This window comes from Leucoraja erinacea, chromosome 11 (genome assembly GCF_028641065.1).
Source record: "Leucoraja erinacea ecotype New England chromosome 11, Leri_hhj_1, whole genome shotgun sequence".
NCBI classification, from domain to species: domain Eukaryota; kingdom Metazoa; phylum Chordata; class Chondrichthyes; order Rajiformes; family Rajidae; genus Leucoraja; species Leucoraja erinaceus.
Window position 1 is genome coordinate 49,978,679 of NC_073387.1, and position 22,449 is coordinate 50,001,127.

At 47.1% G+C, this 22,449-nt stretch overlaps 1 protein-coding gene across 3 annotated transcripts in view; it reads right to left on the minus strand.

The window, feature by feature from the left end:
* The window catches only part of jade2 (jade family PHD finger 2), a 152,854-nt gene that overhangs the window by 40,541 nt on the left and 89,864 nt on the right, over positions 1 to 22,449 (minus strand). For all 3 annotated transcript variants that reach the window (XM_055643236.1, XM_055643235.1, XM_055643234.1), the window contains 5 exons: positions 19,819 to 20,009; positions 17,685 to 17,896; positions 12,645 to 12,812; positions 10,132 to 10,248; positions 5,326 to 5,793 (listed from right to left, as the gene is read on the minus strand). In XM_055643236.1, the coding sequence (XP_055499211.1) occupies positions 5,326 to 5,793; positions 10,132 to 10,248; positions 12,645 to 12,812; positions 17,685 to 17,896; positions 19,819 to 20,009 (1,156 nt within the window). The remainder of the gene's footprint in view (positions 1 to 5,325; positions 5,794 to 10,131; positions 10,249 to 12,644; positions 12,813 to 17,684; positions 17,897 to 19,818; positions 20,010 to 22,449) is intronic.

The following is a 22,449-nucleotide window of genomic DNA, read 5'->3' on the forward strand; positions in this document are numbered from 1 at the left end:
ATATGTGACGATAAACGAAACTAAATTAAACTAAGAGGCTAGGGCGTTAAACATTCACAAGTTCCTTTACTCTAAAAGACCACAACCAAGTCATTCAGTGATCATGTGCTGCCAAGCATGGATGTTGCAACCACAACTAGAGAGGAGTCCTGAATTACTATTTACCTAATTGGAGACTCCTTGATCGGACTTTACTGGACTTTATCTTGCACTAAACGGTATTCCCTTTTATCATGTATCTGTACACTGTGAATGGATCGATTGTAATCATGTATTGTCTTTCCGCCGACTGGTTAGCATGCAACAAAAGGGTGGCACGGTGGCACAGTGGTAGAGTTGCAGCCTGTTGCCCCTGTCCCACTTAGGAAACCTGAACGGAAACCTCTGGAGACTTTGTGCCCCACCCTAGGTTTCCGTGCGGTTCCCGGAGGTTGCAGGTGGTTGCTGGAGGTTGCAGGTAGTGGAAGCAGGTAGGGAGACTGACAAAAGCCTCCGGGAACCGCATGGAAACCTTGGGTGAGGCGCAAAGTCTCTAGAGGTTTCCGTTCAGGTTTCCTAAGTGGGACAGGGGCATTACAGCGCCAGAGAGCCGGGTTCGACCCTGACAACGGTACGGAGGTTGTACGTTCTCCCCGCGACCGGCGTGGGTTTTCTCCGAGATCTTCGCTTTCCTCCCACGCTCTTTAAAAGACGTACAGGTTTGCAGGTTCATTGGCTTGGTATAAATGTAAATTTTCCCTAGTGTGTGTAGGATGGTGTTATTGTGTGGGGATCGCTGGTCGGCGCGGACTCGGTGGGCCCTAGGGCCCGTTTCCGCGCTGTATCTCTGAACGAAACTAAGAGCTTTTCACTGTACCTCGGTCCACGTGACAATGAACTAAACTCAAGCTCACCCACTGGGCAGTGGGGACCGGTAATAACTGTAATGTTGACACAAGAGATGGCCAATGCTAGAAACAGAGTATAAACAGACTACTGGAGGAACTCAACGGGTCAGGCATCATGTGCGGCAGGGACTGAGCGGATGACGTTTCAGGGTCGGGGGCCCTTCTTCACATTGATGGCAATGTTCCCAGTATAGATTGCGTGTTCGACTTCCTTGGTTTGTGTGGTCATTGACCTTTTGTCTTTCAGTACTTAGAGCCCAGAAAGATCAAAGTGTGAAATTTGGAAGTGACGTACAAAATAGTTTCACTTGTGTTGTATGAAATATGAACCAGAAGCAGCAGTGACCTACTCAACTCCTCGATCCTACCCTGCTACCGATCTGATTGTAACCTCAATTTAACCTTCCCATCGACCTTGAATAACCCCCTTGCCCATCAGGTGTCTCCCAACCTCTGTCTATGGAGCAAGCATGACCACCACCACAGCTCATTAAGTTTCGGGATTGATAGACTCAAAAAGCTGGAGTAACTCAGCGGGACAGGCAGCATCTCTAGAGAGAAGGAATGGGTGACGTTTCGGGTTGAGACCCATCTTCAGACTGGTTAGGGATAAGGGCAACGAGAGATGTAGACGATGATGTGGAGAGGTAGAGAACAATGAATGAAAGATATGCAAAAAAGTAACGATGATAAAGGAGTAGAATTAGGCCATTCGGCCCATCGGGTCTACTCTACCATTCCATCGTGACTGATCTATCTCTTCCTCCTACCCCATTCTCCTGCCTTCTCCCCATAATCCCTACCCACCCCTACTAATCAAGAATCTATCTACCTCTTCCTTACAAATATCCACTGACTTGGGCCTCCACAGGCTTCTGAGACCGTACCAAGAACCAGCTGTAGCAAATGTACCTAGAACATAGAACAGTACAGCACAGGAACAGGCCCTTCAGCCCACAATGTCCGTGCCGAACATGATGCCACGATAAAGTGATCTTGTCTGCCTACATCTGACCGATATCCCTCCAGTTCCTGCATATCCATGTGTCTGTCTAGAAACCAAATTGAGGGACAGTTTCTTCCCAGCTGCTATCGGCAACAATCCGCCCTCTCACCAACTAGAGAGCGGTCCTGACCTCCTATCTACCACACTAGACACCTTTGAACTATCTTTATTTGAACTTTACTGTATCTCACACTAAACATTATTCCCTTTATCCTGTGGACGGCTTGATTGTAATCATGTACAGTCTTTTCGCTGACTGGATAGCACACAACAAAAAAAATGCTTTTAACTGTGCCTTGGTACATATGACGATAATAAACTAAACTAAACTATCCATGTGCCCTCTAAAAATCGCTTAAAACCCACTATCCTACCACTACCAACCTTGGCAGATCTGTTTCATGAGAGGAATAGACCAGGTGGACACACAGAATCTCTTGCCCAGAGTAGGGGAATCGAGGACCAGAGGACATAGGTTTAGGGTGAGGAGGGAAAGATTTAATGGGAACCTGAGAGGTAACATTTCCACATTAAGGGCGGTGGGTGTATGGAACGAGCTACAGGAGGAGGTAGTTGAGGCAGGGACTATCGCAACGCTTAGGAAACATTTCGACAGGTACATGGATAGGACAGGTTGAGAGGGATATGGCCAAACGCAGGCAGGTGGTACTAGTGTACATGGGGCATGTTGGCCGGAGTGGGCAGGTTGGGCCGAAGGGCCTGTTTCCATACTGTGAGACAATGAGGCAATCTACAGGCTTGGAAACCAAAAGATGAACAAAGGCAAGGAACAGGAGCAGCCGTGGGAACTGGGAGTGCAAACATTTCCTAACGGGAAGAACTTGAAAAATTTACACCAAGGAACTGAAAGGAATATGTTTGGACTGCCACAGTCAGCTTGTGAAGTCAGTGTTCTCTAAACGGAAAGGTTTTACAAGAATATAGTGTGTTGTGGAACTAGAGACTGGTTGGGCATAGCCTTTCATGTGGTGGGTGGCAGTAGTGTAAAGGGATGCCGTTCATCGTAAGACCATACCTTCAACCTCTGTCTCTGTGTATGGACCTCCCATGAGGCCAATGGATTCACCAGCCGAGGGATTAGTGAATCGAACAAACTTCATTCACGAAATGCTGCAGTAACTCAGCGGGACAGGCAGCATCTCTGGAGAGAAGGAATGGGTGACGTTTCGGGTCGAGACCCTTCTTCAGACAAACACACACACACGCACACAGAAGAAGCGTCTGGAGAAGGTTCTCGGACCGAAACGTCACCCATTCTTTCTCTCCAGAGATGCCGCTCATCCGCTGAGTAACTCCAGCATTCGGTGTACGTCCTCGGTGTGAACCAGCATCTGCTGTTCCGTTTTTTTTAAGACATACATTGCGGAAACAGGCTCTTCGGCCCACTGAGTCGGCACCCACAACCTACAACCCTGCACTTCTTTGGAGTGTGGGAGGTAATCGAAGAGCTCGGCAAACAACTCACACGGTCACGGGGAGAACGTACACACTCCATGTAGACAGCACCCGTAGCCAGGATGGAACCTGGGTCTCAGGCGTTGTAAGAATGGCGATGCAGCGTTAGAGATATTGCCGCCGTGCCTACATACTTAATCCACCAAATCCAGCTCTGACACACGCAGTCTAGTAATCTCTCCCCTCTGGCCAGTTGCAAATAACTCTTCAGTGAAAATCAATAAAGCTGCAGACGTTGGCAATATAAAATAAAAATACTGGAGCAGAAAGGGCCGGGAATAACCAGCGGGTTAGAACACAACTGTGGAGAAAGAAATAATGTTGACATTTCCAGTTGAAGATCCTTCTTCAAAACTCATTGTTGGAGGTTCACAAGTGGGTCTTGAAGAACTAATGCCCCTGTCCCACTTAGGAAACCTGAACGGAAACCTCTGGAGACTTTGCGTCTGTCCCACCCAAGGTTTCCGTGCGGTTCCCGGAGGTTGCAGGTGGTTGCCGGAGGTTGCAGGTAGGGAGAGGTAGAGAGACTGACAAAAACCTCCGGGAACCGCATGGAAACCTTGGGTGAGGCGCAAAGTCTCCAGAGGTTTCCGTTCAGGTTTCCTAAGTGGGACAGGGGTATAAACTCTTTTTTACGTGCAGGAAGGAACTGCAGATGATGGACTAAACCGAAGATAAGACACAAAAAGCTGGAGTAACTCAGCTGACAGGCAGCATCTCTGGAGAGAAGGAACGGGTGACGTTTCGGGTCGAGGTCCTTCTTCAGACTGGGGAAGGGGCTCGACCCAAAACGTCACCCCTTCCTTCTCTCCAGAGATGCTGCCTGTCCCCGCTGAGTTACTCCAGCTTTTTGTGTCTAACTCTTGTTTATCTTGCCTGAGGCGCAGCCTGGCCTGCTGCATATTCCCAGCATTTTCTTTGCTTCGGAGATACAGCATGGAAACAGGCCCTACGGCTCACAGAGTCCGCACCGACCAACGATCACCCTGTACACTCGTTCTATACTATCTCATCCGACACATGAGGGGACATTTGCAGAGGCTAATTAACCTGCAAAGCTGCACGTCTTTAGAATGTGGGAGGAAACCGGAGCACCTGGAAAAAAATCCACGTGTGTGTGTGTGCGTCTGTGTGTATTTGTGTGTGCTGCATGTGTCTGTGTGTGTGTGTGTGTGTGTGCTCTCTGTGTATATGTGTGTGCTGCATGTGTCTGTGTGTGTGTGTCGGTGTGAGTGCCTGCGTTTGTGTACAGTATGTGTGTGCATGTGTGTGTGTGTGTGAGTGCCTGTGTGTGTATAGGTGTGTATTTATGTGTGTGTGTGTGTGACCGCACGTATTTGTGTTTCTATGTGAGTGTGCAAGTGTCTGTATGTGTGTCTGTGTGTGCGTGTGTGTGCGTGTCTTTGTGTGTGTCTGTATGTGTGTCTGTATGCGCGCGCGCATGTCTATACGTGCCTGCCTGTGTGTGTGTGTCTGTGTGCCGTGTGTGTCTGTATGTATTTTTGTGCGCATGTCTGTATGTGCCTATCTGTGTGTGTGTGTGCGTGTCTGTATATGGGTGTGTGGTTGCATGTACGTGTGTATGTGAGTGTGCATGTATGCGTGTGTGTCTGTGTGTGCGTGCAAATGTGTGTGTGCATGAGGTGTGCCTGCCTGTGCGCGCACGCGTGCTGTGTGTGCATGTGTGTTTGCGTGCGCGTGCTTGCCTGCGCGTGTGTGTGTGCGTGCGCGCATGCTGTGTGCCTGTCTGTGCGTGCGTGTATGCAGTGTGCCTGTCTGTGCGTGCGTGTATGCAGTGTGCCTGTCTGTGTGTGTGTGTGTGCAGTGTGCCTGTCTGTGTGTGTGTGCGCGCGGGTGCTGTGTGCCTGTCTGTGCGTGCGTGTATGCAGCGTGCCTGTCTGTCTGTGTGTGTGTGTACCCGTCTGCAGGTTGCGCTGCCTTTAGCAGTTGCCTCACCCTCTCCAGGTCCTGGCGGAGGTGTGTGAAGAGCCGCAGCCTCCGGTACAGGATGTCCTGCTCCTGTTGGGCCAGGTTGTCCACCTCGTCGGTTTTTGGGGCCAGCAGTGGCTTGTTGAAATTGGACTTCCTCTTGAGCCGCCAGTACTGGTAGAAGAAGTCGACCAGCGTGCCGGACACGTGCAGCTCCTGCGCCACGTCTGTCGGCTTCACCAGTTCGTAGAACTCCTCTTCCAGCTGCTGCAGCTTCTGCTTCCTCAGCTTGGCTTTCTCCAAGTCCCGCTCGCTCTGATCCATCCCGTCGGGGATCTCACGCCTGGACGGGCAGTTGGTGGGAGTGCTGCTGTGCTCCAGGCAGTAGGACTTAAACTTCACCTCGTCATTCTGCACCAGAATAGTCCTCATTTCCAAACTGCGGTCAAACGCACAAGTCACGTGGAATGCTGTTATACACGAGGCCATCGAGCACTAGAGAGAGCACAGATAATTCCAGAGAGGTTAATGGTCATCCTGAATGCATAGGTCATAAGTGAGAGAGAGCCATAGAGTGATACAGTGTGGAAACAGGCCCTTCGGCCCAACTTGCCCCCACACCAGCCAACATGTCCCAGCTACCCTAGTCCCACTTGCCTGCGCTTGGTCCAATGACTCTCCAAACCTGTCCTATCCATGTACCTGTCCAACTGTTTCTTAAACAATGGGATAGTCCAAGCCTCAACTACCTCCTCTGGCAGCTTGTTCCATGCACCCACCAAACTCTGCGTTAAAAAGTTACCTCTCAGATTCCTATTAAATCTTTTCCCCTTCACCTTGAACCTCTGTCCTCTGGTCCTCGATTCCCCTAGTCTGGATAAAAGACGCTGTGCATCTACCCGATCTAGTCCTCTCATGATTTTGTATACCTCTATAAGATGTCCCCTCATCCTCCTACGCTCCATGGAATAGAGACCCAGCCTACTCAACCCCTCCCTACAGTTCACACCTTCTAGTCCTGGCAACCCGAGCACCCGCTCGTCACTGCCTGCCATGATGAAAAGGACCCGTTAATTCCTACTCTTTGCTTCCTGTCTGCCAACCAGTTCTCTATCCATGTTAATACCCTATCCCCAATATCATGTGCGCTAATTTTGCCCACTAATCTCTTGTGTGGGACCTCGTCAAAGTTTTTTTGAAAGTCCAGATACACCACATCCAGTGGCTCTCCCTTCTCCATTCTACTTGTTACATCCTCAAATAATTCCAGGAGATTAGTCAAGCACGATTTCCCCTTCATAAATCCATGCTGACTTTGACCGATTCTGTCACTGCTTTCCAAATGCGCTGCTATTACATCTTTAACAATCGACTCAAGCATCTTCCCCACTACCGATGTCAGGCTAACTGGTCTATAATTCCCCCGTTTTCTCTCCTCCTTTCATAAAAATTGGCTACCCTCCAGTCCACAGGAATTGATCCAGAGTTGAGAGAACATTGGAAAACGATCACCAATGCATCCACGATTTCCAGAGCCACCTCCTTGAGTACTTTGGGATGGAGACCATCAGGCCCTTGGGATTTATCTGCCTTCAGTCCCAGCAGTCTACCGAACACCATTTTCTGACTAATGTGGATTCCGTACAGTTCCTCCCTCGTTAACTAATCCTTCCTCATTACACAATACCCAGTCGAGGATGTCCTCTAGTCGGTTCCTCTACATATTGGTTTAAAAAACCATCCTGTATACATTCCAGGAAATCCTCCTCCTCAGCACTGTTACCAATTTGGTTGGCCCAATCTATATGTAGATTAAAGTCACCCATGATAACCGCTGTACCTTTGCTACACGCATCCCTAATTTCCTGCTTGATGCTATCCCCAACATCCCTACTGCTGTTTGGTGGTCTGTGTACAACTCCAACAAGCCTTTTCTGCCCTTTGGCTATTTCACAGTTCTACCCATACCGATTCTACAGCATTCAAGCGAATGTCTCTCCTTTGCCATTGCATTAATCTCCTCTTTAACCAGCAATGCCACCCCACCTCCTCTTCCTTTCTGTCCATCCTTCCTGAATATCGAATACCCCTGCATGTTTAGCTCCCAGCCTTGGTCAACCTGGAGCCATGTCTCCGTAATTCCAACGATATCATATCCCTTAATTACTAACTGCGCATTGAATTCATCCACCTTATTACGAATGCTCCTCACATTTCAGTTTCAGTTCAGTTCATTGTCACGTGTACCGAGGCTCAGTGAAAAGCTTTTTGTTGCGTGCTAACCAGTCAGCGGAAAGACAATACATGATTACAATCGAGTCATTCACAGTGTACAGATACATGATATGGGAATTACGTTTTGTGCAAGGTAAAGCCAGTAAGGTCTGATCAAAGATAGTCCCAGGGTCACCAAAGAGGTAGATAGCAGCTCAGGACCACGCTCTGGTTGTGGTAGGTCCAGTTGCCTGATAACAGTGGGGAAGATACTGTCCCCTGAATATGGAGGTGTGTGTTTTGCACACCCTGAGGTGGACCAGTTTAACATCTCATCCAGGTGGAGATAGTTCAGCAATAAAACACCCCTCCGCTACTGCTCTAGTCAGCCAGGGCATCTATTCTGAGTCTCTTGTGTGGGAGGAACACAGGAAATTCTGATTCAGAGATAAGTGAGTCCTGGCTGACCCTGAGTTCTCCAGAATTCTGCCACGTGATCGGCTGATTATATTCTTGGAAAATGCATGGAAAGGGAATACGACCCAGGAATTCCCCGGCACCGAAAGAAATGCTTTTTCACTGTTTGTCCTGTGTGGAGTCTCTGCTTCCTGTTTTCCCAGAGAGGCTGTGGTGCAGTCAGAGTTGTTGGGGGAGCGTGCGTGCGCGTGGGTCTTGTGTGCTTGTCCAGCGCTCGGGCGACGGAGGGAAGATGCCCACCCTGCTGTTAGGGGCGGCACGGTGGCGCAGCGGTAAAGTTGCTGCCTCTCAGTGCCAGAGACACAGCTTCCATCCTGACCACGGGTGCTGCCTGTACGGAGTTTGCACGTTCTCCCCGTGACCGCGTGGGGTTTCTCCAGGTGCTCCAGTTTCCTCGCACACTCCAAAGGCGCTGTTTTGTAGGATGAATTGGCTTCTGTAAATCGGCCCTTGTGTGTAGGATAGAACTAGTGCACGGGTGATCACTGGTCGGCACGGACTCGGTGGGCCGAAGGGCCTGTTTCCACACTGTATCACTAAACTAAAACGAAAGATTCATGACTCTCCAATTGAAGAAATGTCTCCTCCTCTGGGCCCAGAATAGATGACCTTTTGCACATTCTTAACTTGTTCTCACCATGACCTGCGTGGGTTTTCTCCGGGCGATCCGGTTTCCGCCCACACTCCAAAGACATACAGGTTTGTGGGTTAATCGGCTTCGGGCAAAATTGTAAATTAGCTTAGTTCAGTTTAGAGATACAGCTCGGAAACAGGGCCTTCGGCCCACCGGGTCCGTGCCGACCAGCGATCCCCGCACATGAACACTATCCCACACCCACTAGGGACAATGTTTACATTTACCAAGCCAATTAACCTACAAACCAGTACGTCTTTGGAGTGTGGGAGGAAACCAAAGATCTCGGAGAAAACCCACGCAGGTAACGGGTAGGACGTACAAACTCCGTACAGACAGCACCCGTAGTCGGGATCGAACCCGGGTCTCCGGCGCTGCATTCGCTGTAAGGCAGCAACTCTACCGCTGCGCCACCGTGACCACATTGACCCGAGTGTGTAGGATAGTGCTAGTGTGCGGGTGAGCGTAGTCGGTGCGGACTTAGTGGGCCGCAAGGCCTGTTTCAGAGCTGTATCTCTAAAGTCTAAAGCAAAGTAAATCAGCCAAAGAATTGAGGCGAGTTTTTTCCTGAAGCATCTCACTCACAGGCCATCCTTATTGCCCACATACTGCTGGGTTGCATCACAGCTTGCTTTGGGAACAGCTCTGCCCGAGATAGTTTCCATGGGTTTTCTCCGAGATCTTCGGGTTTCCTCCCAAGACGTACAGGTTTGTAGGTTAATTTAGCTTGGTACAAAATATAAAAATTGTCCCTCGTATGTAGAGGATAGTGTTCGTGTGCGGGAATCGCTGGTCGGTGTTAACTTTTGCACACAGAGAGTTGTGAGTGTGGAATTCTCTGCCTCAGAGGGTGGTGGAGGCTGGTTCTCTGGATGCTTTCAAGAGAGAGCTAGACAGAGCTCTTAAAGATAGCGGAGTCAAGGGATATGGGGAGAAGGCAGGAACGGGGTACTGATTGTGGATGATCAGCCATGATCACATTGAATGGCGGTGCTGGCTCGAAGGGCTGAATGGCCTACTCCTGCACTTATTGTCTATTGATTTGTTGGGCCGAAGGACTTGTTTCCACGCTTTATCTCTAAACTAAATAGAAACATAGAAAATAGGTGCAGGAGTAGGCCATTCGGCCCTTCGAGCCTGCACCGCCATTCAATATGATCATGGCTCATCATCCAACTCAGTATCTTGTATCTGCCTTCTCTCCATACCCCATAAACCTCTCCATAAATAGAGGTTTAACACACGGATTCACTCTCTGCCAAACTCCATGTTGCTTTAGAGCTGTGAGCTTGCTGATGTACACAAACTGCCGTGGTTCAGTATTTGGAGATTTATGTTTCTTTGGATTTCGAGTCAAGGAGCCTCAGATCTCAGCACTTGCAGTTCCTTGCGCCTCATCAGGCTTCCGTTTCCTCTCAGTCACCCATCAGAACAAAGAATTCTGCGTATTGTTATAGCATTATAGTGAAGGAACAATATCACAAATAGAGGAAGGTGTTCACACTGACCTGAATACATGTTCCTGTCCGTTCAGTACAAAGGCTGCAAGCCAATGCCCATCGACTTGCGGGGATGTGGGACACCTTGGTAATGGGCTCCATCCTCTCAGGGCAGCCTATACTTACCTGAAAACATGGAAACACAGTGAGCATTCAGCAAATGAAACGGACAATACAATATTTTGAGACATTGACCCCTTAGAATATCCAAGGTACACAAAAATGCTGGCGAAACTCAGTGGGTGCAGCAGCATCTATGGAGCGAAGGAAATAGGCAACGTTTCGGGCCGAAACCCTTCTTCAGACTGATATCCAATAAAATATCCAATTTTCTTCTTGTCACAGACGCAGGTTGTACCAGGCCAGTCCTGGACAAAGTCTGAAAAAGGATCCAGACCCATTCCTTTCTCTCCAGAGACGCTTCCTGGCCCGCTGGGTTACTCCAGCACTTTGTGTCTATCTTTGGTATACATGAGCATCTGCAGTTCCTTTCTGCACAGTTATGGAACAAAACTTTCTTCCAAGGTCCCTGCTTGATGGTCCACTTTTATTCAAGGTTGTCCTTAGCCTCAAGTGAACAGCCTTCAAAGCAGCCACAAATTGGCATTGGGACTTGGCTGGTCCCAATTTGTGGTTCTATGCTTGCTGCATCAATCTTACATGTTTACCCCAATACTGACATAGAAACATCGAAAATAGCTAAGGGAGTTGGCCATTCAGCCGTTCGAGCCAGCACCGCCATTCAATATGATCATGGCTGATCATCCCAAATCAGTACCTCGTTCCTGCTTTCTCCCCATATCCCTCGATTCCGTTAGCCCTAAGAGCTATATCTAACTCTCTCTTGAAAACATCCAGTGAATTGGCTTCCACTGCCTTCTGTGGCAGAGAATTCCACAGATTCACAACTAGGGGGAAAAGTTTTTCCTCATCTCAGTCCTAAATGGCCGACCCCTTATTTTTAAACTGTGACCCCTGGCTCTGGACTCCCCCAACACCGGGAACATTTTTCCTGCATCTAGCATGTCCAATCCCTCAAGAATTGTGTATGTTTCTATAAGGTTCCCTCTCATCCTTCTAAATCCCAGTGGTTTTAATTCTACCCCCTCCCTGGCACCTGAATGATTACGGTGTGACTTCAACATGTGATAAAGCGTCTCTGAGTGTGGTCATTGAAGAGGACAAGAGTGCGACAGGGATTCACTACTCTGACCAGTCGGGCTAGAGAGGAGAGGGGATTACACGCAAAATCAGGATCACCACAAGCCACCTTCAAGCAAACTGTGTCATATTTAAGAGATAAAGTAAAACATAAGCTAGAAAAGTACATTAAAAAAAAATCAACAACATTTTTTAAAATCAATATAACAGGACATGCAAAGGAAAGTCAATTCATATCTTAATTCTAATCCACCCGTTGCACATTTGCACCGTGTTCTGGCTTTGCTTAACACTCTATAGGTTGATTAGCGTAGTTTAAACAGACTTCAAGTTACCAGTAATAGACACAAAGTGCTGGAGTAACTCAGTGGGTCAGGCAGCATTTCTGGAGAAAACGGATGGGTGATGTTTCAGGTCAGGACCCTTCTTCAGGCTGAAATTTCAAACCCGACCCGAAACGTCACCCATCCTTTTTCTCCAGAGATGATGCCTGACCCACTGAATTACTCCAGTATTTTGTGTCTATTTTTGGTATAAACTGGCATCTGCAGTTCTTTTTTCCTATACTTTTAATTTCTTACAGCTATATACTTTATGTGTGTATGTGTATAATTTTTGATATATATATTTATATATGTATTTGAAGCAAACATGAACACTTTGGGCAGTTCAAAGTTGGGAACAGTGGTACCATAAAAGTAAGGCATAGGACCCAATGCTAACTTTCCCATGAATGTATTAAGTTGACCAGGTTAATTAAATAGAATATTTCCCATTTCTCATGGAAAGTATTGCATTTGTTAGGAACAGAATATAGCTCCCTCTACTGCTGCAAATTTGTTCCTTAAGTCCACCTTAACTTTATGGAAACAGAGTTGAAAACTTTTTCTCGATCACTTCCCCAAACCGGAAGAATGTAGTAATTCAGATTCAGATTCAGATTCAGTAATGGCTACGCTTCAGTTAAATTTAGAGATACAGAGTGGAAACAGGCCCTCCAGCCCACGTCGCCCCGCAATCACCCCGTACAGCAGCACTATCCTTCACACACTAGGGACTATTTACAATTTTCGCCGAAGCCAATTAGCCTACAAACCCGTACGTCTTTGGAGTGCGGAGCGCCCGGAGAAAACCCACGCGGTCACGTGGAGAACGCACAAACTCCGAAGAGACAGCACCCATGGTCAGGATCGAACCCTGCTGTGAGGCAGCAATTCTGCCGATGCGCCACCGTGCATCTCCAAAACTGAAATGGATGTACTGAGCTTGGTGCAGTGGAGGAGCAGTAGAGGGATCACTATCCCAAGGTGTGTTCGGGACCGTTCATTGAAACGCTGCACTCAGGTAGGTATCTTACTTACTTCAGGTATCCATAAGGCACAGCTAACATGGACCCATTTTGTGCCGCTGCGTGTCGGTTTCAACGCTCCTCCTCTCTTGGGACACAGCAAGCACTTTGGCTGAACGCCCAGGGCACATGTGCGGCACAGCCAACTGCCAAGGGGCACCTTCAGAATTCCATAGCAAGCCTGCCGTGAAGTAAAAATAGAAATTGGTCAGATATCTTGGCCGTTGAGAATCGAATCAAAAAATTAAGCTTTCTCATGCAAGCGTTGTGACTGGAAACGTCGTGTTAGAATCTGGCCAGCTTTCAGATGAATCCTTCAAGAACAAAACAGCTCCAACTGTCCAAACCAACCGAAGGAAATCCAAAGAACCTCTGGTACTCAAAAATGCTGGGGAAACAAAAATGCTGGAGAAACTCAGCGGGTGCAGCAGCATCTATGCAGCGAAGGAAATAGGCAACGTTTTGGGCCGAAACCTTTCTTCAGACCCGAAACGCTCCATAGATGCTGCTGCAACCGCTGAGTTTCTCCAACATTTTTGTGTACCTTCGATTTTAACCATATAACAATTACAGCACGGAAACAGGCCATCTCGACCCTTCTAGTCCGTGCCGAACACATAATGTCCCCTAGTCCCATATACCTGCGCTCAGACCATAACCCTCCATTCCCTTCCCATCCATATAACTATCCAATTTATTTTTAAATGATAAAAACGAACCTGCCTCCACCACCTTCAATGGAAGCTTATTCCACATCGCTACCACTCTCTGAGTAAAGAAGTTCCCCCTCATGTTACCCCTAAACTTCAGTCCCTTAATTCTCAAGTCATGTCCCCTTGTTTGAATCTTCCCTACTCTCAGTGGGAAAAGCTTTCCCACGTCAACTCTGTCTATCCCTCTCATCATTTTAAAAACCTCTATTTTCCAGCATCTGCAGTTCCTTCTTAAATCCAAAGAACCTCTGCTGGAAGTTAAGGATGGCACCTTGTCAGGGATAAAAAGAAACATAGAAATATAGGTGCAGGAGTAGGCCATTCAGCCCTTCGAGCCAGCACCGCCATTCAATATGATCATGGCTGATCATCTAAAATCACTACCCCATTCCTAGTTTTTTTCCCATATCCCTTGATTCCCTTAGCCCTAAGAGCTAAATCTAACTCTCTCTTGAAAACATCCAGTGAATTGGCCTCCACCATCTTCAGTGGCAGAGAATTGCACAGATTCACAACTCTCTGGGTGAAAAGATTTTTCCTCATCTCAGTCCGAAATGGCCTACCCCTTATTCTTAAACTGTGACCCCCTGGTTCTGGACTCCCCCAACATCGGGAACGTTCTTCCTGCATCTAGTCTGTCCAATCCTTTAAGAATTTTATATGTTTCTATCATGGTCCCCTCTCATCCTAAATTCCAGTGAATACAAGCCGAGTCAACCCATTCTTTCATCATATGTCAGTCCCGCCATCCCGGGAATTAACCTGGTGAATCTACGCTGCACTCCCTCAATAGCAAGAAGATATCGCAACACAAACCTTTTACAGTGAACTAATGATTTCAAACCGCAAAGCTTTGCTTTTAATTGCTGGTTTTCACAAGAAAAGATTTAGAGTCGTAGAGTGATACAGTGTGGAAACAGGCCCTTTGGCCCAACTTGCCCACACCAGCCAACATGTTCCAGCTACACTGGTCTCACCTGCCCGCGTTTGGCCCATATCCGTCCAAACCTGTCCTATCCAAACCAACATGTACCTGTCTAACTATTTCTTAAACGTTGCGATAGTCCCCGCCTCAACTACCTCCTCTGGCAGCTCGTTCTATTCCACCCACCACCCTTTGAGTGAAAACGTTACCCCTCAGATTCCAATTAAATCTTTTCCCCTTCACCTTAAACCTATGTCCTCTGATTGTCGATTCCCCTACTCTGGGCAAGTGGCTCGATCCACCAGATCTATTCCTCTCACGATTTTATACACGATCAAGATCATATAACATGCTGGAGTAACTCAGCGGGACAGGCAGTATCTCTGGAGAGAAGGAATGGGTGACGTTTCGGGTCGAGACCCTTCTTCAGATTTCATGTATGTACAAGATCACTCTTCAGCCTCCTGTGCTCCAAGGAATAAAGTCCCAGCCTACTCAACCTCTGCCTACGGCTCAGGACCTTAAGTCCTGGCAACATCTTAAGTCTTCCCTGCACCCTCTCCAGGTTAAAAACATCCTTCCTAGACCAGAGTGAGCAACACTGAACATAATACTCCAAATGCGGCTTCACAATATCTTAGTTTGTAGTTTAGTTTCAGAGACACAGCACGGAAACAGGCCCTTCGGCCCACCAAGTCCGCGCTGACCAGCGATCCCCACACACTAACACTATCCCACACACACTAGGTACAATGTACATTGATACCAAGCCAATTAACCTACAAACCTGTACGTCTTTGGAGTGTGGGAGGAAACCGGAGATCCCGGAGAAAACCCACGCAGGTCACGGGGAGAGCGTACAAACTCCGTACAGACAAGCACCCGTAGTCAGGATCGAACCCGGGTCTCCGGTGCTGTAAGGCAGCAACTCTACCTCTGCGCCACCATGCCGCCCATTAATATCTTGTACAACATAACATCCCAACTTCTATACTCAATGACGTCCAAAGGATTTGCAAATAAAGGGACTGCAGGTCGCAAGAGCCATAACGATATGAACAAAAAAAATCAACACTCAATCTGTTAAGTCATTACTGTCGTTTCTTGTGAAAGAGTTTATTGTGCAGGTTTATTTGGAAACTATTTATTGGAGAATTCTTCGAACTGGGCTCATTAGTTCTGATATATTTTTGATAAATATGGAACCACAAATGAGATGGTGAGTTATATAACCATATAACAATTATAGCACGGAAACAGGCCATCTCGGCCCTTCTAGTCCGTGCCGAACACTTATTCTCACCTAGTCCCATCCACCTGCACTCAGACCATAACCCTCCAATCCTTTCCCGTCCATATACCGATCCAATTTATTTTTAAATTATAAAATCAAACCTGCCTCCACCGCTTCCACTGGAAGCTCATTCCACACAGCTACCACTCTCTGAGTAAAGAAGTTCCCCCTCATGTTACCCCTAAACTTCTGTCCCTTATAATGTTTGATAATGTAACTAAATAACTTTAGGGCTGATTGTTCGATGTGAGCTGTCAGCGGGAACTTTGAGGAGGTTTTCAATTACTGTACATATTCTTTTTGTAATGGGCACAATTCAAATAGTTCTTGAGTGATCAATAAATCTGCCTTCTAAAGTGATAGGAGCAGCATTCGGCCAATCAACTCTACCATTTGATCATGGCTAATCTATCTCTCCCTCTCCATCTCATTCTCCTGCCTTCTCTCCTGATAACACCTGACACCCGTGCTAATCAAGAATCTATCTATCTCTGCCTTAAAAATATCCATGGACTTGGCCTCCACAGTCATCTGTTGCAATGAATTCCACACATTCACCACTCTCTGACGAAAGAACTTCCTCCTCATCTCTTTCCTAATGGAATGTCCTTTTATTCTGAGGCTATGACCTCTGGTCCTAGACTCTCCCGCTAGTGGAAACATCCTCCCTGCATCCACTCGATCCAAGCCTTTCACTATTCTGCGAGTTTCAATGAGGTCCCACCTCATCCTTCTAAACTCCAGCGAGTACAGGCCCAGTGGCGTCAGACGCTCATCTTGTAGCTTCCAGTCTAAAACACATTCATCGACATAAAGCAGAGATTGATAGATTTGTGATTAGTAAGGGTTTCAAAGGTTACCGGGAGCAGGCAAGGGAACGGGGTTGAGAGGGAAAGATAGATCGGCCACGATTGAATGGTGGAATAGACTTGATGGGGTCAGTGGCCTCATTCTGTTCTTCCTGGCTAACTGGGGCATTTTGATCTGCTTGGATGAGTTTGGCTGAAAGGCCTGCTTCATCGCTGGATGAATTTAAGGATTCTTTGTTTGACTCCTGTGTACAGTAACACTTCTTTAGATGTTGGGCAAGTTAAAACACTCCAAATCTTTAAAAAACTCACTTTTGTGACACTTCTTTAAAATCTCAAATTCACCACAAAATAGCCCGCAATTTACACCTAAAGAGTATTAAAAACCCAACATATTACACCAAACATGCCTAATATATGGTTTAAGATGGGAGATGTTTGGAAGTTCTGTTAGATATAGTGAGAAAATTAATGTTTTACTTCAGAGTTTTTGCCAAGAAAGTCAATGGATGAAGTGCATGAAAGTGCATGAATGTGGGCAGATTGTGTTTAAGGGGCTAAATGGTTCAGGGCTTAACTTTGTTCTGTTACGGTGCCAGCATCAACACGATAATCTAATGTTATGTAAGGGCCGAATGGCCTACTCCTGCACCTATTTTTCTATACTTCTATGTCAGGTACCACAAAAGGGATTCGGCGATCGTTTAGCTGAACACCTGCGCTCAGTCCACCTTAACATAGAAAATAGGTGGAGGAGTAGGCCATTCGGCCCTTCGAGCCTGCACCGCCATTCAATATGATCATGGCAGATCATCCAACTCAGTATCCCGTACCTGCCTTCTCTCCATACCCCCTGATCTCTTTAGCCACAAGGGCCACATCTAACACCCTCTTAAATATAGCCAATGAACTGGCCTCAACTACCTTCTATGGCAGAGAATTCCACAGATTCACCACTCTCTGTGTGAAAAATGATTTTCTCATCTCGGTCCTAAAAGACTTCCCTCTTATCCTTAAACTGTGACCCCTTGTTCTGGACTTCCCCAACATCGGGAATAATCTTCCTGCATCTAGCCTGTCCAACCCCTTAAGAATTTTGTAAGTTTCTATAAGATCCCCCCTCAATCTCCTAAATTCTAGCGAATTTAACCCGACTGATCTCCCAGTTGCTCAGCACTTTAACTCCCCCTCCCATTCCCAGTCCGACCTTTCTATCCTGGGCCTGCTCCATTGTCAGAGCGAGGCCTTACACAAATTGGAGGATGCTGCCTAGCCCGCTGAATTAGTCCAGCATTTTGCGTCCAGCGCTAACCTGGTGAACACAGATGTTGCATTTGTCACAGAAGACCATCTCGTTGCCGTCCTCGCCCTCCGGGGAACGGCAGACGTCGCACACCACGTCCTCGTCGTATTCGATCCCCAGGCCCTCCTCTGTGGCGATCGCCTGGTTCATGTTCTCCTGGCACTGGCTCTCCAGCTCCTCGATGATCTTCTCCATCATCAGCTCGTTCACTTCCAGCAACCCTGGGGGAAAATAACACAACAAAGTCAACTTCGGCGGCAGTCTTAGTTTTAAACCTTCGTGAAATAGGACAGGACACAGATCTCCCTCTGACTCACACTCCACGAGAATGGTCTCGACCCGAAATGTCGGAAAGAAGGGTCTCGACCCCATTCCCTCTCACCGGAGATGTTGCCTGACACGCTGAGTTACTCCAACATTTTGTGTATGAAGTAACCCTACCTCCATCCCTCACCCATCCTAGTTCTCCGACTAGTTTGACTGCCCCCCCCCCCCGATTAAATTTTACTGATTGTATGCCTCGTGATTGTCGCCTTCCCCATAGCTAACAATGATCCATTCTACATTTTCCTTGGCCTTTGTCCCCTTTGATCTCTTGTTTTCACACCTTACCCTTCCATATCTCTATGCCTCCCTCTTCCCTGACTCTCATTCTGACCCGAAACGACACCCATTCCTTCTCTCCAGAGATGCTGCCTGTCTGTCCCGCTGAGTTACCCCACCATTTGGTGTCTGTCTTCGGTGTAAACCAGCATCTGCTGTTCCTTCCTACTCAATCAGAAACAGTCAGGTCTGCAATGCAGTCCAAGTCCCACAATAACTAAAATAACTGTGAAAATACACCATCGCACCTTTTCCGAATGCCTTAATTTAGCATTCGTTTTAATACATCCACGTTATATGGATTGTTAAAAAAAAGGGTGATTGGGAAACCCTTGCCAACTCAACATCCCCGACACAGTTTGAAACGGTAATTATGTAAACATCCCAATTACATTGTCGTCCCAAACACTGCTAGCATTGCAGATTTTATTCTTAAAATACAGTATCTATGGACAGACAAATAATGTACTGCCCTACAATGTACACTTTCACCAGCTGGGAGACCATACGCTGACAGGTTTCGAGAAATATATTTTTATTTACGGGGACGGCTTTATAGTTGTGCAAAAATACAGGACCCCCCCAGAAAGAATTGAAGAGTTCTTTTTTTAATGGATGTTCCTCACTTCCAAGTTATGATGCACTAACTGGGTAAAGAAAGTTTCATGAGTCTGGCACCCATTTAGTGTGTATGAAGGAACTGCTCAACCTCTCCCCAGAGCTCACACCCTCGAGTCCTGGCAACATCAAACAAGATTGAGCGGGCTGGAGCTCTATTCCCTGGAGCGCAGGAGGATGAGGAGGTGTATAAATGTATGGAATGAGCTGTCAGAGGAGGTAGTTGAGACATGGGCAATCGCAATGTTTAAGAAGCAATTAGGCAGGTACATGGATAGGACAGGTTAAGAGGGATAAGGGCCAAATGCAGGCAGATGGGACTAGTGTAGATGGGACATGTTGGTCGGTGTAGGCATTAGGCCTAAGGGCCTGTTTTCACATTGTGAAAACTGTTTTCACTCTATGACTCTTCGAGAAAATCCAAAAAACATAAATCTCCAACTTCTGAACCACGGCAGCTTGTGTATATCAACAAGCTCACAGCTCTAAAGCAACAAGAAGCTTGGTAGAGCGTGGATCTGTGTGTTAAACCAGGATTTAGTTTAGTTTAGTTTAGATTAGTTTAGAGATAGCGTGGAAACAGGCCTTTCGGTCCCGCTGAATCCGCACCGACCAGCCATCCCTGCACATTAACACAAACCTACACATCAAGTACAATTTACATTTATACCAAGCCAATTAACCTACAAACCTGTACGTCTTTGGAGTGTGGGAGGAAATCTAAGATCCTGGAGAAAACCCACGCAGGTCACAAGGAGAACGTACAAACTGCGTACAGACAAGCACCCGTAGTCAGGATCGAACCCGGGTCTCTAGCGCGCTGGAAGGCAGCAACTCTACCGTTATGCCACCGTGCCCGCCGAAGATCTCTGAGGACTGGACCAAGTTTACCCTCTGGTTAGAGAAAGCAAAAATACACTACCTGCTTCCTGGAGTTCCGCATTGACCAGTTCCAACCAGTGCACGTCCACCTCATCCAAGTCATAGCGACACATGCCTCTTGGGGAGAACTTCATGTCCAAGTGGCCAGACTCAGAAGGCCCGTAGCCAGTCAGAGACGCCAGCATTTGTTCAGTGGGAGCCAGGTGCGTCTTCTCAAACTCTGGTGAAACTCTACATCGAGAGCAAAGAAAGTCAAATATTAAACCATGCCCCGCCACAGGCAATTTCATCAGCCACACTTCAGGCCTCGTTATTCCTGTACATGTTAAAAGAGCCCAGCGGATACTTAGGAAAGTTAGTGAACTGATGATGAACAAGTGACTTGCCGCAGGTCTGCTGATGTACAGTCTGGCGCTGAAGAGCAATGAGCACTGAATTGTACTGGCACTGCTTCAGCTAAAGCATGATCTTCCCAAAAAGATCAAGTTCAAGTGAGTTTATTGTCATGTGTCCCTGATAGGACAATGAAATTCTTGCTTTGCTTCAGCACAACAGAACAAAGAAGACATTTACTACAAAAACAGATCAGTGTGTCCATATACCATAATATAAATATATACACACATGAATAAATAAATAAAGTGCAAATTACAGATAATGGGTTATTAATAATCAGAGTTTTGTCCGAGCCAGGTTTAATAGCCTGATGGCTGTGGGGAAGTAGCTATTCCTGAACCTGGTTGTTGCAGTCTTCAGGCTCCTGTACCTTCTACCTGAAGGCCAAGTACTAATGCTGATATAAGTTCCAGGAGCAGAGGAAAACCAGCAATGGCTTCTCTTCAATCGCTCCTGTTATCTCTGGAACTGCTTCTGAGATGGCGACCAATCCAGGCGACTATTAGCGTGCTGGCCACAGAATCAGGTCTACAATCACGTATTACACTCGCTCCACGCTCTTAAATCTCTACTCCTACAGTAATATTTCTTACTTTAACTATGATCATCTTAAACTCCTCTCAGATCTGTCCATACCTTGACCCTCGGACTATCCTTGATTGGCCTTTGCTGGCTTTACCTTGCGCTAAACCTCATTCCCGTATCATGCACCTACCTATACACTGTAAGTGGCTCGATTTTAATCATGTATTATGATCAGCCATGATCATATTGAATGGCGGTGCAGGCTCGAAGGGCCGAATGGCCTATTCCTGCACCTATTTTCTATGTTCTATTATCTTTCCGCTGACTGGGTAACGCAACAAAAGCCTTCCACTGTACCTTGGTACGCGTGACAATAAACTAAACTGAACTGCTAGGTATTCCATCCCTGCCTTCATTCTGCTCCAGAGTAACATGATCCAGTGACATTCCGCAGATACGCTGACTTCATCTAATTCTGTCACCAGCATCCACTCCATCAGTCTGAAGGAAGGTCTCGGCCCGAAACGTCACCCATTCCTTCTCTCCAGAGATCCTCCAGCATGTTGGTGTCTATCTTCGGTTTAAACCAGCATCTGCAGTTCCTTCGCACTCAACTTCATGACCAGTCAATGTGCCCAACTGCAAATGTTTCCCCCTCACGAAACATTCGTTTATCATCAGCCAAACACTCCAAACTATTGTCCCTGGAAGCTTGCTTGGAATGAACCGTATGGCCTCAATGTTGACAGGGAGAAGGCAGGAGAATGGGGTTAAGAGGGAAAGATAGATTAGCCATGATCGAATGGTGGAGCAGATTCAATGGGCCGGATGGCCCAAATCCGCTGCTATGTCTTACGACCGTACTAACTCAAAGGCCAACTATCTACTCAACCATGAATTATACTTCTAGGATTTCTTTTGGCATTGTTGATGTTACTTACTTTCACTTCTATGTCAGTGTTGTCATCCTGACCATAGCCTCAAAAAAGGGCAGCACACAGTGGTGCAGCGGTAGAGTTGCAGCCGCACAGCGCCAGAGACCCGGGTTCGATCCTGACTACGGGTGGGTGCTGTCTGTACGGAATTTGTACGTTCTCCCCGTGATCGCGTGGGTTTTCTCCGGGTACTCCGGTTTCTCCAAATACGTACAGGTTTGTTGTTAATTAGCTTTGGTAAGCACTGATCGGCGTGAACTCGGTGCGCCATGTAACTCTAAAGTCTAAAGTAAAAACTCTTGTTCAATTGTGATTTCTAAAGTTGACTTCTCCAGTAAGATCTAGTTCTACAGTAGACACAAAACATCGCCCATCCATTCCCTCTACAGATGCTGCCCTGACCCGCTACTCCAGTTACTCCAGCACTTTGTGTTTTGCTTGCAATGTCCAAACAATTGGCCAGTTCCATTTCTCCATGTAACCATGCTAGAATCACCAGGCTTGCAGCGATAAAAAATGCCAGAAAGTTCTGCCTTTCCAATAAAAGAGCTATTAATATAGCCCAGGAAAAAACCATTCAGCCCAACCTGTCCATGCCAACCAATGCGCCCCACCTAAGCTAGGTCCATTCGCCCATGTTTGGCCCATGTCCCTCCAAACCTCTCCTATGAATGCACCTGTCCAAGTGCCTCGTAAATGCTGCTGTAGTACCTGCCTCAGCTATCTGCTCTGGCAGCTTGTTCCATGCGCCCATCACTCTTTCATCCTTGGATGGTGTCGAAACACCATCCGACTGTTGACACCAGCCGACTGTG